Source organism: Salvelinus fontinalis, chromosome 19, assembly GCF_029448725.1.
Source record: "Salvelinus fontinalis isolate EN_2023a chromosome 19, ASM2944872v1, whole genome shotgun sequence".
Classification (NCBI taxonomy): Eukaryota; Metazoa; Chordata; class Actinopteri; order Salmoniformes; family Salmonidae; genus Salvelinus; species Salvelinus fontinalis.
This window is the reverse complement of record NC_074683.1, coordinates 17480762-17493223: the sequence shown is the minus strand read 5'-3', so window position 1 is coordinate 17493223 and position 12462 is coordinate 17480762. Positions and strand designations below refer to the sequence as shown.

The following is a 12462-nucleotide window of genomic DNA, read 5'->3' as shown; positions in this document are numbered from 1 at the left end:
AATTACAGAATCGGAGCGCATTGTTGTAAGCCTATTTATCGGTTTGTCCTACCTTCATTGGGCAATATGATTCCTCTGTCACGTTCCTCTTTTACAATTTAACTCCAAATGTATGCACATAGCCTGTCTGGGAAAATGACCTTTAGGAGCAGTACTGAAACAAATTTATATAGGCTGTTGTTTATTTCCAGTCAATGTATATGTATATCATATTTATACTGAACAAAAATATAAACACAACATGCAACAATTTCAACGATTTTACAGAGTTACAGTTCATATGAGGAAATCAGTCAATTGAAATAAATTCATTAGACCCTAATCTATGGATTTCATGTGACTGGGCAGGGGCACACTGGGGAGCCAATCAGAATGACTTTTTCCCAACAAAAGGGCTTTATTACAGACAGAAATACTCAGTTTCATCAGCTCTCCGTGTGGCTGGTCTCAGACGATCCTTCAGGTGACGAAGCCTGATGTGGAGGTCCTGGGCTGGCGTAGTTACACATGGTCTGTGGTTGTGAGGCAGGTTGGACGTTCTGCCAAATTCTCTAAAACAACGTTGTAGGTGGCTTATGATAGAGAAATGAACATTCAATTATCTGGCAACAGCTCTGGTAGACATTCATGCCGTCAGCATGCCAATTGTACCCACCCTCAAAACGTGAGACATCTGTGGCATTGTTTTGTGTGACAAAACTGAGTGACTCAAGTGCACTATATAGGCCTGTGTGTTTTTGAGTGTGGGTATGGGTGTATAGCCTGGCAGAGAGAGTGGAGTGGTATGCCAGTGTCCAAACAGACTCCAAGTGTTCACACACACACAGCTCTTCCAGACATTTGGCCGGCTGTCAGCGCAGAGCCAGACACAGCCTACAGGAGATAGGGCAAATGACAGACATACACATGAGTCACACTGAGAGCGGGAGAGAGTGTGTGTGTGTGTGCATGTGTGTGCGTGTTTTTGGGTGGGTGTGTATTGTTGTATGTGCCTGGCAAATAGTAGAGCAGTATGTCAGTGTTCACACAGTCTCCCTCCTCTCACACATCATCTCACACACTCTCTTTTATACACACACGCACACAATAAAAGAGCAACCAGGGAAGACCAAACACCATTGTAAATACAACCCATATTTATGTTTATTTATTTTCCCTTTTGTAGTTTCACTATTAGCACATCGTTACAACACTGTATATATACATAATATGACATTTGAAATGTCCCTATATTATGCCCCTATAACAGCTAATGAGGATCCTAATAAAATACTAAGAGTGAGCGTGTGAGGGGAGGGAGTAGGTGTGAACACTGGCATACTGCTTCACTCTCTCTGCTATGTCCATAAACCTTCACATCCACCAAAAAACAGATACACGCCCCATATGAGAGAAATAATCATTCTCGACCATACGACTCGTTTTTTTAGAATTTACAGTTTTCACAGCAAGAATCAGGACACAGTGAATCGGGTCAGGGAATACAAGTGCATTTTTTCTGTTCTAAATGTAGCTCATCCTTTTCAAAGATTGAACAGCACTGATTTGTTTTCTTACCTTTTCCCAATTCTCCCGAGAAAAGGTTGAACCTGAAAGTGTTGGTGGTTGTCTAACCTCTCTTTACCAAAACATTGTTAAAAGTTAACCGAAAGTAGAAATATCTACAAAGCAACAAAGGAATCATGGCTCTTTGAAAGGAAGGTAGAATTGTATTCTGTAACAAAGTCTTCTGTGGCCTTTCTCCACTTTAATGGGTTCTTGTTGTGTATTAGTGTTGGGTTGACACCCACATTATAGCAGTGCATTTTAACGGTGCCTTAGTCCCTCTGCATCATAACACGGACAGATCATTGGAGGTTAGGAGTACATTATTTCTTTAGCCTCCGCCATCAAAATAATAGAAATTCTCCTATCCCAGCTTCCCAGCTTAAATCGGCATATTCTGGGGGAATGCGCACGGTGGAGACCTGGTCTGGACTTTCCACCGTAGTAGCACCAACGGAAACCCCTAAACATCTACCTGAGCACTCTCGCTGAGAGCCCTCTGTGGCCAAGAAACAGTGGGGTTATGACAAGTTAACCAGGGTAGGCCTAGCACCACAGAATACGCAGGGGAATCAATAAGGAAAAGACTAATCTTCTCCTTGTGACCCTCCTGCGTTATCATATACAAAGGTGCGGTGACCTCCCTGATAAACCCTGACCCTATTGGTCGACTATCTAAGGCATTAATAGGGAAAGGCATATCCACAGAAACAATAGGGATCCCTAAACTATGAGCTAAATATTTATTAATGAAATTCCCAGCCGCGCCTCAATCTACTAGCGCCTTATACTGGGAATGCAGGGAAAAATCCGGAAAAGTGACAGAGACAAACATTAGTGCATCAGAGGGCTCTGGATGAGACTGGTGCCTACTCACCTGGGGTGATGCCAGAGTGCCCTGCCTGCCTTCTCTATTCCCAGAGGAACCAACCCGGCACCGATCAGCAGTGTGATCTCTGCGACCGTAGATGGTGCTCGAGCAGGAACCCCCTCCGGTCTCCCTGCGCACCATCCCTCCCAGTTCCATAGGTTCGGGAGCGAGGGTGCGGGAGGATGGAACAACCAGACCCCGATCTAGACGTCCACGAGGAGCCAGCATGTTGTCCAGCCTGATGGACATGTCCACCAGCTGATCGAAGTTGAGGGTGGTGTCTTTACAGGCCTGCTCCCGACGGATGTCCTCGCGTAGACTACAATGGTAATGGTCGATCAGGGCCCTGTCGCTCCATCCAGCGCCGGCAGCCAAGGTCCTAAACTCCAAAGCAAACTCCTGTGCACTCCTCGTCTCCTGCCTCAGATGATAGAGGCGCTCACCCGCCGCTTTGCCTTCGGGTGGGTGGTCGAAAAGTCTCCGGAAATGGCGGGTGAACTCCTCAAAATGGTCCAATGCCGCATCCTCCTCTCTACACACAGCGCTGGCCCACTCCCGGGCTTTCCCGGTGAGGCATGAGACGAGGGCGCAACTCTTCTCCCGGTCGGATGGTACTGGGGAGACCGTGGCCAGATACAAGCTCAGTTTAAGGAGGAAACCCTGGCAGCCGGCAGTATCTCCGTTGTATCCCGTGGGTAGGGGTAAATGGATCTTGTTCGGTTCAGGAGGGGAAAACGCGTTCAAGGGAGATCCCGGTTGTGGTGGGGGAGGCGCTGGAGAAACTCCCTGTCTCTCCCAGCGGTCCATATACTGGACAATGCAATCCATGACGGCGCTCAAACAGTCAATCTCTTCCGCTTGTTCCCGGACACGTTCCTCCACCTCCATGAGCGTCGTGTCCTCTCCTGCTGACTTCATATATTTTGGGTCAGAGATTCTGTCAGAAACGTGTGTATAGGTGGCAGGGAAGTCAGGCGCAGGAGAGTCAAACGGAGTGTAAAATGGAGTCTTTTAATAAATGTCCAAGAAACATGCTCCATAACACTAAATAGAAAATGAATAATAAACAAATATGGGTACGAGGATCCGTCACGCACCTATACAAAATAAACACTATACTGACAACAAACAATCTCTGACAAAGATATGAGGGGAAACAGAGGGTTAAATACACAAGAGGTAATGGATGGGATTGAAAACAGGTGTGTGGGAAGACAAGACAAAACCAATGGAAAATGAAAAATGGATCGATGATGGCTAGAAGACCGGTGACGTCGACCGCCGAACACCGCCCGAACAAGGAGAGGCAACGACTTCGGGCAGAAGTTGTGACATTAGGACATGGAATTTTATATTTTTGAATTTGTAATGCACAAATTGAATCATTGCATTCATAAATGTAACTTCTATTTCATGATTTGAAACTGATTTTAATGAATATTGCATTCAGTTTTGAAAATCAATTTCAATTGAATATTCAACTGCATTATTTATACAGTATTTATACAGTAAATTCAGTTTCAGTATGGTAGATATTGCATTCATTGTATGTGAATCAAGTTTATAGACTATAATTTCAAGTTTACCGAAGTTTCTTATATTTAACTTCTCAGATGCATTCAATTTTCAAATTCAGTTATCACATTCAGATTCAAAACCAGAGACAACATCCTGGTACTTTGCCAGCCAGGAGAGTTAGATCAGAACAGATAGAATCAAACGCTCTCTGTGGTAAACAGAATCTTCTGGCCGATTCTGAAGCCAACGTAGCATGGTATATGTTTCTTCCTATGAATTTGTCTCTAGCATTTGAACCGACTTGGTTTGAACCAGATCTCCTGGATATCACAAGGCTGTGTTAGCCCACTTAGCTAAAGCCTATAGGGATACGTTCCGGAAGTTCATGTAAAGGACAACATGCTGCTTACTTGACAAGTACCTCTTTCCCCTGATTCAACTAATACCGAGATGCGAACCTTGAACCGCTGCCTCGCAAATGCATGTAACCACCCTCCTGAACCGTTCCGACCCACCGTGTTATTGAAAAAAAAAAGGCCTCCTTCAATTGTGCAAGGGCCATACTTCAGGCTGAGGAGTACGGTTCACAGATCCCGATCTGCTATATTCACCACTTAAACTCACTCCACAGCGACCCCAGTGGTTGAATCCAGTGGCACCATTGTATGCCACGCTGGCTGCCACGCTGGCTGCTGGATGCCACGCTGGCTGCTTAGCAAGTACCCTCTGATTCAGCTCATACGGAAACTTGAACTCAGGACTTCTGCCTAAAAAACACGTGAACACCCTCCTGAAGCATTCCAACCCATCGTGCTATTAAAAAGGGCCTTCTTCAATTGTGCAAGGCTGAGGAGTAAGCTAATAAAGTTAGTTAGTAAGCGTTAGTAAACCCGATACAATCATGTAGTACAGTGTACAGAAAGCAGTTTAGCAGTTACACCGGCAGGCCCCGGTGGCAATAAATTAATAAAACCAAAAGGTTACCTTGACGTGGAAGAGTTCCAGTGTTGAATAGCCTTAGCCAGCTAGCTAACATAGCATCCCTCTCTGTTTGAGCCGAGTGTTTAAGTAGGCTAAACCTGCCAGCTGCATTCGTTAGCTAAGTGAAACAAATACAATGAAATACTGCAGGCTCTCTCTCTCGCTCTCTCTCTCTCTCTTGCTTCTCTTTATTTTTTAAAGAAATGTATTTGTTCAAATATTGTCTTTCTCTTTGAGTCAACTACTCACCACAATTTATGCACTGCAGTGCTAGCTAGCTGTAGCTTACGCTTTCAGTAATAGATTTATTCTCTGATCCTTTGATTGGGTGGACGACATGTCAACTTATGCGTCAAGAGCTCTGATAGGTTGGAGGACATCCTCCTGAAGTCATCTTAGTTACTGTGTAAATCTATGGAAGTCAATGTACCCAGAGGTGGAAGGAAACGAGTTGTCCTCAACCTACAGCATGGTGCTACCCCAGAGTGTGATGTTGAGGCTACTGTAGACCTTCATTGAAAAACAGTGTTTTAATATATTATTTGGTGATGTAAAAACATTTTTGTATAGTTTCATCTAAAAAGGATCATGTTTTTAATGTTTGACTATTTTTATTTTTATTCAATTCACTGAGGAGGATGGTCCTTGCCTTCCTCCTCTGAGGAGCCTCCACTGTGTTAGACGTGTTAGTTTCAAGTCTCCAGCAAGGGTAGTTAATATAAAGGTAACGTGACTGACTGGGTTAAGATTGTGTTCGCCTGCTGAGCTAAAGCCTAGGCATTGGTCATGTGACTTGGATTGTTCTCTTCAAGGAGGAGGTGAAAGGGGGGTGAAGTGTAACACAGGTGGTTCATTTGCATTTGCTGGCGCACAGGAGACCTGGGTTAGAACCCCATCAGTCAAACAAACACACGTCTTCAGGTCTCAGGCAAGGTTTCTCATCATATGCATGAATCACCAAACCACCTATGTTGCACTTATTTGCCACAGAAAGTGTTGTTGTTGAGAAGTAGGCCTGATTTCAAACCCAGTCAGTTAGTTTGGTGCCGTGATCTCTGCGTATGTGTTTGACCAGATACAATGCTATTTTACTGTAAACAAATTGACAACAGACTCTCATTACACTTATAGGAAGGACATTCAACAAGAACGGCACTTACACAAATGACTGATGATTTGCTGAGAGAAATTCAAAAGATAAAGATTGTAGGAGCTGTTTTGTTAGACTTCAGTGTGACTTGACATTATCGATTATTGTCTGCTGCTGCTATAACCCCCTGCTATAATGTGGATAAAGAGTTACCTGTCTAACAGAACACAAAAGGTGTTCTTTAATGGAAGTCTCTCCAACATAATCCAGGTAGAATCAGGAATTCCCCAGAGCAGCTGTCTAGGCTCCTTACTTTTTTCAATCTTTACTAATGACATGCCACTGGCTTTGAGTAAAGCCAGTGGGTCTTTGTATGTAGATGCTCAACACTATACACATCAGCTACTACAGTGAGTGTAATGACTGCCACACTTAACATAGAACTGCAGTTAGTTTCAGAATGGGTATCTAGGAATAAGTTAAACCGTAAACCTCAACCAAATATTGTAATACAGAATGTGGAAATTGAACAAGTTGAGGTGAATGAACTGTTTGGAGTAAGCCTGGATTGTTTACAAATTACAAATGTTTACAAATGTATTACAAATCAGTATTCAAATCCTTTACTCAGTAATTTGTTGAAGAACATTTGGCAGTGATTACAGCATAGAGTCTTCTTGGGTATGATGCTACAAGCTTTGCAGACCTGTATTTGGGGAGTTTCTCCCATTCCTCTGCAGATCCTCTCAAGCTCTGTCAGATTGGATCGGGAGTGTTGCTGCACAGCTATTTTCAGGTCTCTCCAGAGATGTTCGATCAGGTTCAATTCCGGGCTCTGGCTGGACCATTCAAGGACATTCAGAGACTTGTCCCGAAGCCACGCCACTCCTACATTGTCTTGGCTGTGTGCTTAGTGTCGTTGTCCTATTTGAAGGTGAACCTTTGCCCCAGTCTGAGGTCCTGAGCGCTCTGGAGCAGGTTGTCATCAAGGATGTCTCTGTACTTTGCTCCGTTCATCTTTGCCTCGATCCTGACTAATTTCCCATTCCCTGCCGCTGAAAAACATCCCCACAGCATGATGCTACCACTACCATGCTTCACCGTAGGGATAGTGCCAGGTTTCCTCCAGATGTGACGCTTGGCATTCAGGCCAAAGAGTTCAATCTTAGTTTTATCAGACCAGAGAATCTTGTTTCTCGTGGTCTGAGAGTATTTAGGTGCCTTTTGGCAAACTCCAAGCGGGTTGTCCTGTGCCTTTTACTGAGGAGTGGCTTCCGTTTGGCCACTCTACCATGAAGGCCAGATTGGTGGAGTGCTGCAGAAATGGTTGTCCTTCTGGAAAGTTCTCCCATCTCCACAGAGGAACTATAGCTCTGTCTGAGTGACCATCAGGTTCTTGGTCACCTCCCTGACCAAGGCCGTTCTCCCCCGATTGCTCAGAGCGGCCAGCTCTAGGAACAGTTGGTGGTTCCATACTTCTTCCATTTAAGAATGATGGAGGCCACTGTGTTCTTGTGGTTCTTCAAGGCTGCAGACATTTTCAGATCTGTACCTCGACACAGTCCTGTCTCGGAGCTCTACGGACAATTCCTTCATCCTCATAGCTTGGTTTTTGCTCTGATATACTGTGCACTGTCGACTGTGGGACCTTATATAGGCAGGTGTGTGCCTTTCCAAATCATGTCCAATCAATTGAATTCACCACAGGTGGACTCCACTCAAGTTGTAGAAACATCACAAGGATGATCAATGGAAACAGGATGCACCTGAGCTCAATTTTGTGTCTCATAGCAAAGGGGGTGAAAACTTATTTAAATAAGGTATTTTATTTTTAATACATTTGGAAACATTTCTAAAACCCTGTTTTGGCTTTGTCATTATGGGTATTGTGTGTTGATTGCTGATTAATTGTTTTTATTAATCAATTTTAGAATAAGGCTGCAACGTGACAAAGTGGAAAAAGTCAAGGGGGCTGAATATTTTTCGAAGCCACTGTAAATATTGAATTTGAATATTAAATCAAATTGAAATAAAACTTATTTCAATTCAGTTTCAAATCATGAAATACAAGTTAAATTTATGAATTTAATGATTTAATTTGCGCAATACAAATTCCAAAATATGACATTCAAATTCAACATTCTAATACAAAGTAAAAATTATGGAATTTAATAACATTTCTGTTGGTACTGAAATCTCTCCATAATGGTTTTCAAAATCTAAAAACATTTAGAGATCTGAAACAACAGTATTTCTTTCTCAAATAAAATAGCTTGTGTTGGGGGTGCCCGAGTGGCGCAGCGGTCTAAGGCACTGCATTGCATGCAGTAGTGCTAGAGGCGTCAGGGGAGGGTTTGGTTGGTGGGGCTTAACTTGGTTCATCACGCTCTAGCGACTCCTTGTGGTGGGTCAGGTGCCTGCGGGCTGACCCCGGATGCCAGTTGAGGGGGGTTTCCTCCGACACGTTGGTGCAGCTTCCGGATTAAGCTGGCGGGTGTTGAGGAGCGCGGTTTGGCGGGTCATGTTTCGGAGGGCGCATGACTCCACCTTCTCCTCTCCCGAGCCCGTTGGGGAGCTGCAGCAGTGAGCCTAGTTCGACTAATTGGGGAGAAAAAAGAGGTAAAATACCCCCCAAAAATAGCTTGGTTGTCACATGTTCCTCAGTGAGCGATTTGTTTACGTCCTGGTAAATGCCCCTGGCGTCAAGACAGAGAGTTGGACGACTTTGAAAACAATTCATATTTTTTTGTTGCTATCAAATGTAATTATATTCATGGCGTCACGCCCCAGTCTTTTAATTTATTTAGAGACAAAAAAAGGCAATTAGTCGGCGCAATGCGGCAAGCTGTCAGTCATGGGGGCTAGCGCAATACGCCTTTTTACTGTTTTCGTTTGACTCGAGTGGAAGAAGACTGGTATTCCACTAATAAATGGGGGTCATTGGGGACTGGCAGGATGTATGACTTATCAATCATAGAGCATGTATCAAATGACACCCTATTATGTAAGATTTTTTCCCTAGATTTTCTCCCCAGACCAGAGCTTTTCAAAAGACACCCTATTGACCACTGGCTCAAAAATGGTGCACTACATGGGGAAGTGGGTGTCAGATGAGCAGCTCTGGTCAAATAAAGTCCCTTATACAGAAAATCAGGTGTCACTTGAAAGGGTCTGAGATTACACATCCATCATTCCGTTGTGTTTGAGTACAGCAGTGTACGCCATAAACCACTGAGTGACTGATTGACACAATTGAGGGGAAAGGAGCGTTTTTTTGCTGCTGACAAAAGCATGTGTTGGTTTTTGAACATACGCACAGCAAAGTCAATGGTGCATTCTTTTAAGATGAATGTGTCGGTTGAATGAATGTGTGTCTTTTCAGTTTAGCCCAAACTGGCAAGACTGGTATCCTTGTCACCTCTCCTCTTGTCCACAAGCCTGGATGCTAGTCTGTTTGTGCTTGTAGCCAACCTGTCTTTGTTTTGGTGGGCAATGTAGCATTGTTGAATGCAGTGTTGGTCAGGCAGCCAGACAGGCTGTCCATACAACTGTCAGAATACAGTATGTACACGTACACACGTGTGTATGCACAGACACACAAACAGACAAGTATGTTTGACAAGGATGGGAGCAGAACTCACAACATCCTCAGTCTCCGTTTCCAAAAACAGTGTTTGAAAGGGTGTGTGTGTGATCATGTGTGCATGTAGTTGTGATTGATGCAACTCCACAATCCAGCTGCCTGGTGTGTTTGAGGCCCTTAGATGTGTGTGTGTGTGTGTGTGTGTGTGTGTGTGTGTGTGTGTGTGTGTGTGTGTGTGTGTGTGGCTATATGTGTGGTTCCTCATGTTGTGTCTTACTGGTCACAGATGTTCCATTAGGACTGCCGTAGGGTGTGTGTGTTAAAATGTGTGTACATGCTTCTTCTGACAGTTGTGTTTGTGTGCATGACGGCTTTTGTGTGTGTGTGTGTGTGTGTGTGTGTGTCTAACGTCTTGTGTTTGTGGTCGCAGATGTTCCACGAGGACTCGGCTGGAGGATGGCAGCTTGTTGCTGTGGACGTCAACAAACCACATGGCCGCGCACCAGCCTGCCTCCAGGTACAGACCTCTGAGATAATAGCAGCACCACTGTCATCACTCCTGAACATATCACATGAACACACAGACACTCGTGCACGTCCCCAAACAAGGCCAAATTATATTCAAATACAAATTCTTTGGGGCGGAGCTCATTAGAAAGAAAACCCATTGCGCTTTGAAAGTGTTCATTTTTATATTTACATTTGAGTAATTTAGCAGATGCTCTTATCAATAGCGACTTTAAGGCTCTTCATGGTCAATCAGAGGTCTGCAGTGGGCCGTACAGCATTTACTGCGATGTGGCCTCCGCAGAAGTATTAGAATGTCATACTTCCGCTTCGAGGAGCTGTCATACGCAACCAATAAATTGGTCTGCACCGCACCACTCATAGTGATTCAGGGCTAATCGCTATAGCCATCCAGCGAATTACAAGCAACTGGCTAAACAAAAAGACAAGATGTTGGACAAGATGTTGGAGTCTGTTTCCCGGTGCTTCGCATAGGAGCTCAGCCAAGATTGCATGAAGTGAAAAGGTTGTACTGTTTTCCCACCTGCATCTCCATCCCGAATCTCCCTATCCCCCCCCCCAGCAAAATTAGCCTACATTTAGGCTATTGTTTCTGTGTGTATTTCACACGATGTTGAGGTAAAGGATTATAATGCCTGTATGGAGGTCAAACCCCAACACGTGTTCATGTCATCAGCCAGCTGCATACAGTTAAAATCTACTTTGACTACCAAAACTGAATACTGTATGCTAGCTATGCTACCAGCTTATACGCACAGTAGTTAGCATTTAGCGGTCACTTTTTCTAAACCTGAAAAGGGACAACTAATAAATGTTATGCAGTGAAAAATAGCCAAATATATACAAATGAGATTTTAGTAACCACATTGTGGGCCTGTTAGAATACATCACAAATATCCACTTTGTTAGATCAGATTTGGTGAATGTGCACCAATTCAACGTCCTTCCATCTGCGTTCCATCAACCGCTTTAACGCATCTAACACTATCCCAAACCTTTCCCGGATTTCAAACACATTTTTTGTGTCTTTGAAATACCGACACAAGGTATCCTGATTTAGCCTTTCATCAAAGTTCTCCATGTTTGTTGTCAAGGAAGTGAATTTTGTGAAATACAGGATGTACCGCCCCCATCTACCATCAACCAATCATGTCAATGCGGTGCTATGCGGAGTGCTCTGCATTGTTACAACATTTGGGAGGTGCACGGCGTCGCCGTACGGAGCTCTACTTGGCCTCTGCGAGCCTGTGGAGGAACCGCAGTTGCGTGAGCCTCCGTATGGCATTTTCGGATCAAACATAAATTGGCTTTTGTAGTCAGTTCATTCAACTTAACAGATGAACATCCACATATCAAAGTCATAGCAATAAAACATTTTAGAATGTTTTAGAAATACAAATACATAAATTGACCCATCTTTAATGTATTTTGTAACTTTGTAATGATGCCCATCTCTACACACACACACACACACACACACATACAGGTTGAGATCAGTTCGCCTCTATGGGGAGAGAGAGGACAGAGAAGTGAGTCAAGTGAAAAGAATGTGGCACCCTGGCTGTTTGTGACAGTTTCTGTGTGATTTATCTCCCCCATATAGTGTGCCAGTAATGTACAGTAGGCCCGAGCTATTCACTGTGCCAGTAATGTGCTATTCACTGTGCCAGTTTGAAGAAACATTTGTCCTTTTTGGCAGTCTGAGCTAGCAGAAGCAGCAGGACAAGATGCTACCATGGTCTGTCTGTCTGTCTGTCTGTCTGTCTGTCTGTCTGTCTGTCTGTCTGTCGCTAGTCTGATTTTGAAGGAGAACTCTCACTCACTCTCTCTCTCACACACACACCTTCTCTCTGTTTCAGTGGTGGGTTATGTAAACCAGCTAGAATAAGAACAAACGTTTTGTTTTCCGATCACATTCCCGTCAGACATTCCCAGTCTACTTAACATGAAACAGACAGACAGAAACGACCTATTTAAAAGAAGAAAATAAGAATGTTGGTGCAAAATGAATTACAGTTAAGGCAGTTGCCTTTCCCCTTTTAGAAAATCCACCGCTCCCCATAGAACATAGTTTACTTCCATTCTTGAATACAATCCCATTCTAGAGGAAGAACAGCTCGATTTCAAATGGTGCCTTCATGTATCAGACCAGTGACAGAGACACACAGACCATGGTGATATCTTGTCCTGCTTCTGCTTCTAGTTCAGACCGCTAAAAAGGACAAATGTTTCTTCAAACTGGCACAATAGATGACAAACACACACACAACTCCCCTCCCAACAGGCCTCTCCGACACACACACAAACACAGCTTGTCACCTCATTGTGCTTTCATTTCCCTGTGTG

At 43.9% G+C, this 12462-nt stretch overlaps 1 protein-coding gene across 10 annotated transcripts in view; it reads left to right on the top strand.

Annotated features, from left to right (window-relative positions):
• Positions 1–12462, top strand: part of nalcn (sodium leak channel, non-selective) — a 272502-nt gene that overhangs the window by 76708 nt on the left and 183332 nt on the right. For all 10 annotated transcript variants that reach the window (XM_055870947.1, XM_055870944.1, XM_055870942.1 and 7 more), the window contains one exon: positions 10019–10105. In XM_055870947.1, the coding sequence (XP_055726922.1) occupies positions 10019–10105 (87 nt within the window). The remainder of the gene's footprint in view (positions 1–10018; positions 10106–12462) is intronic.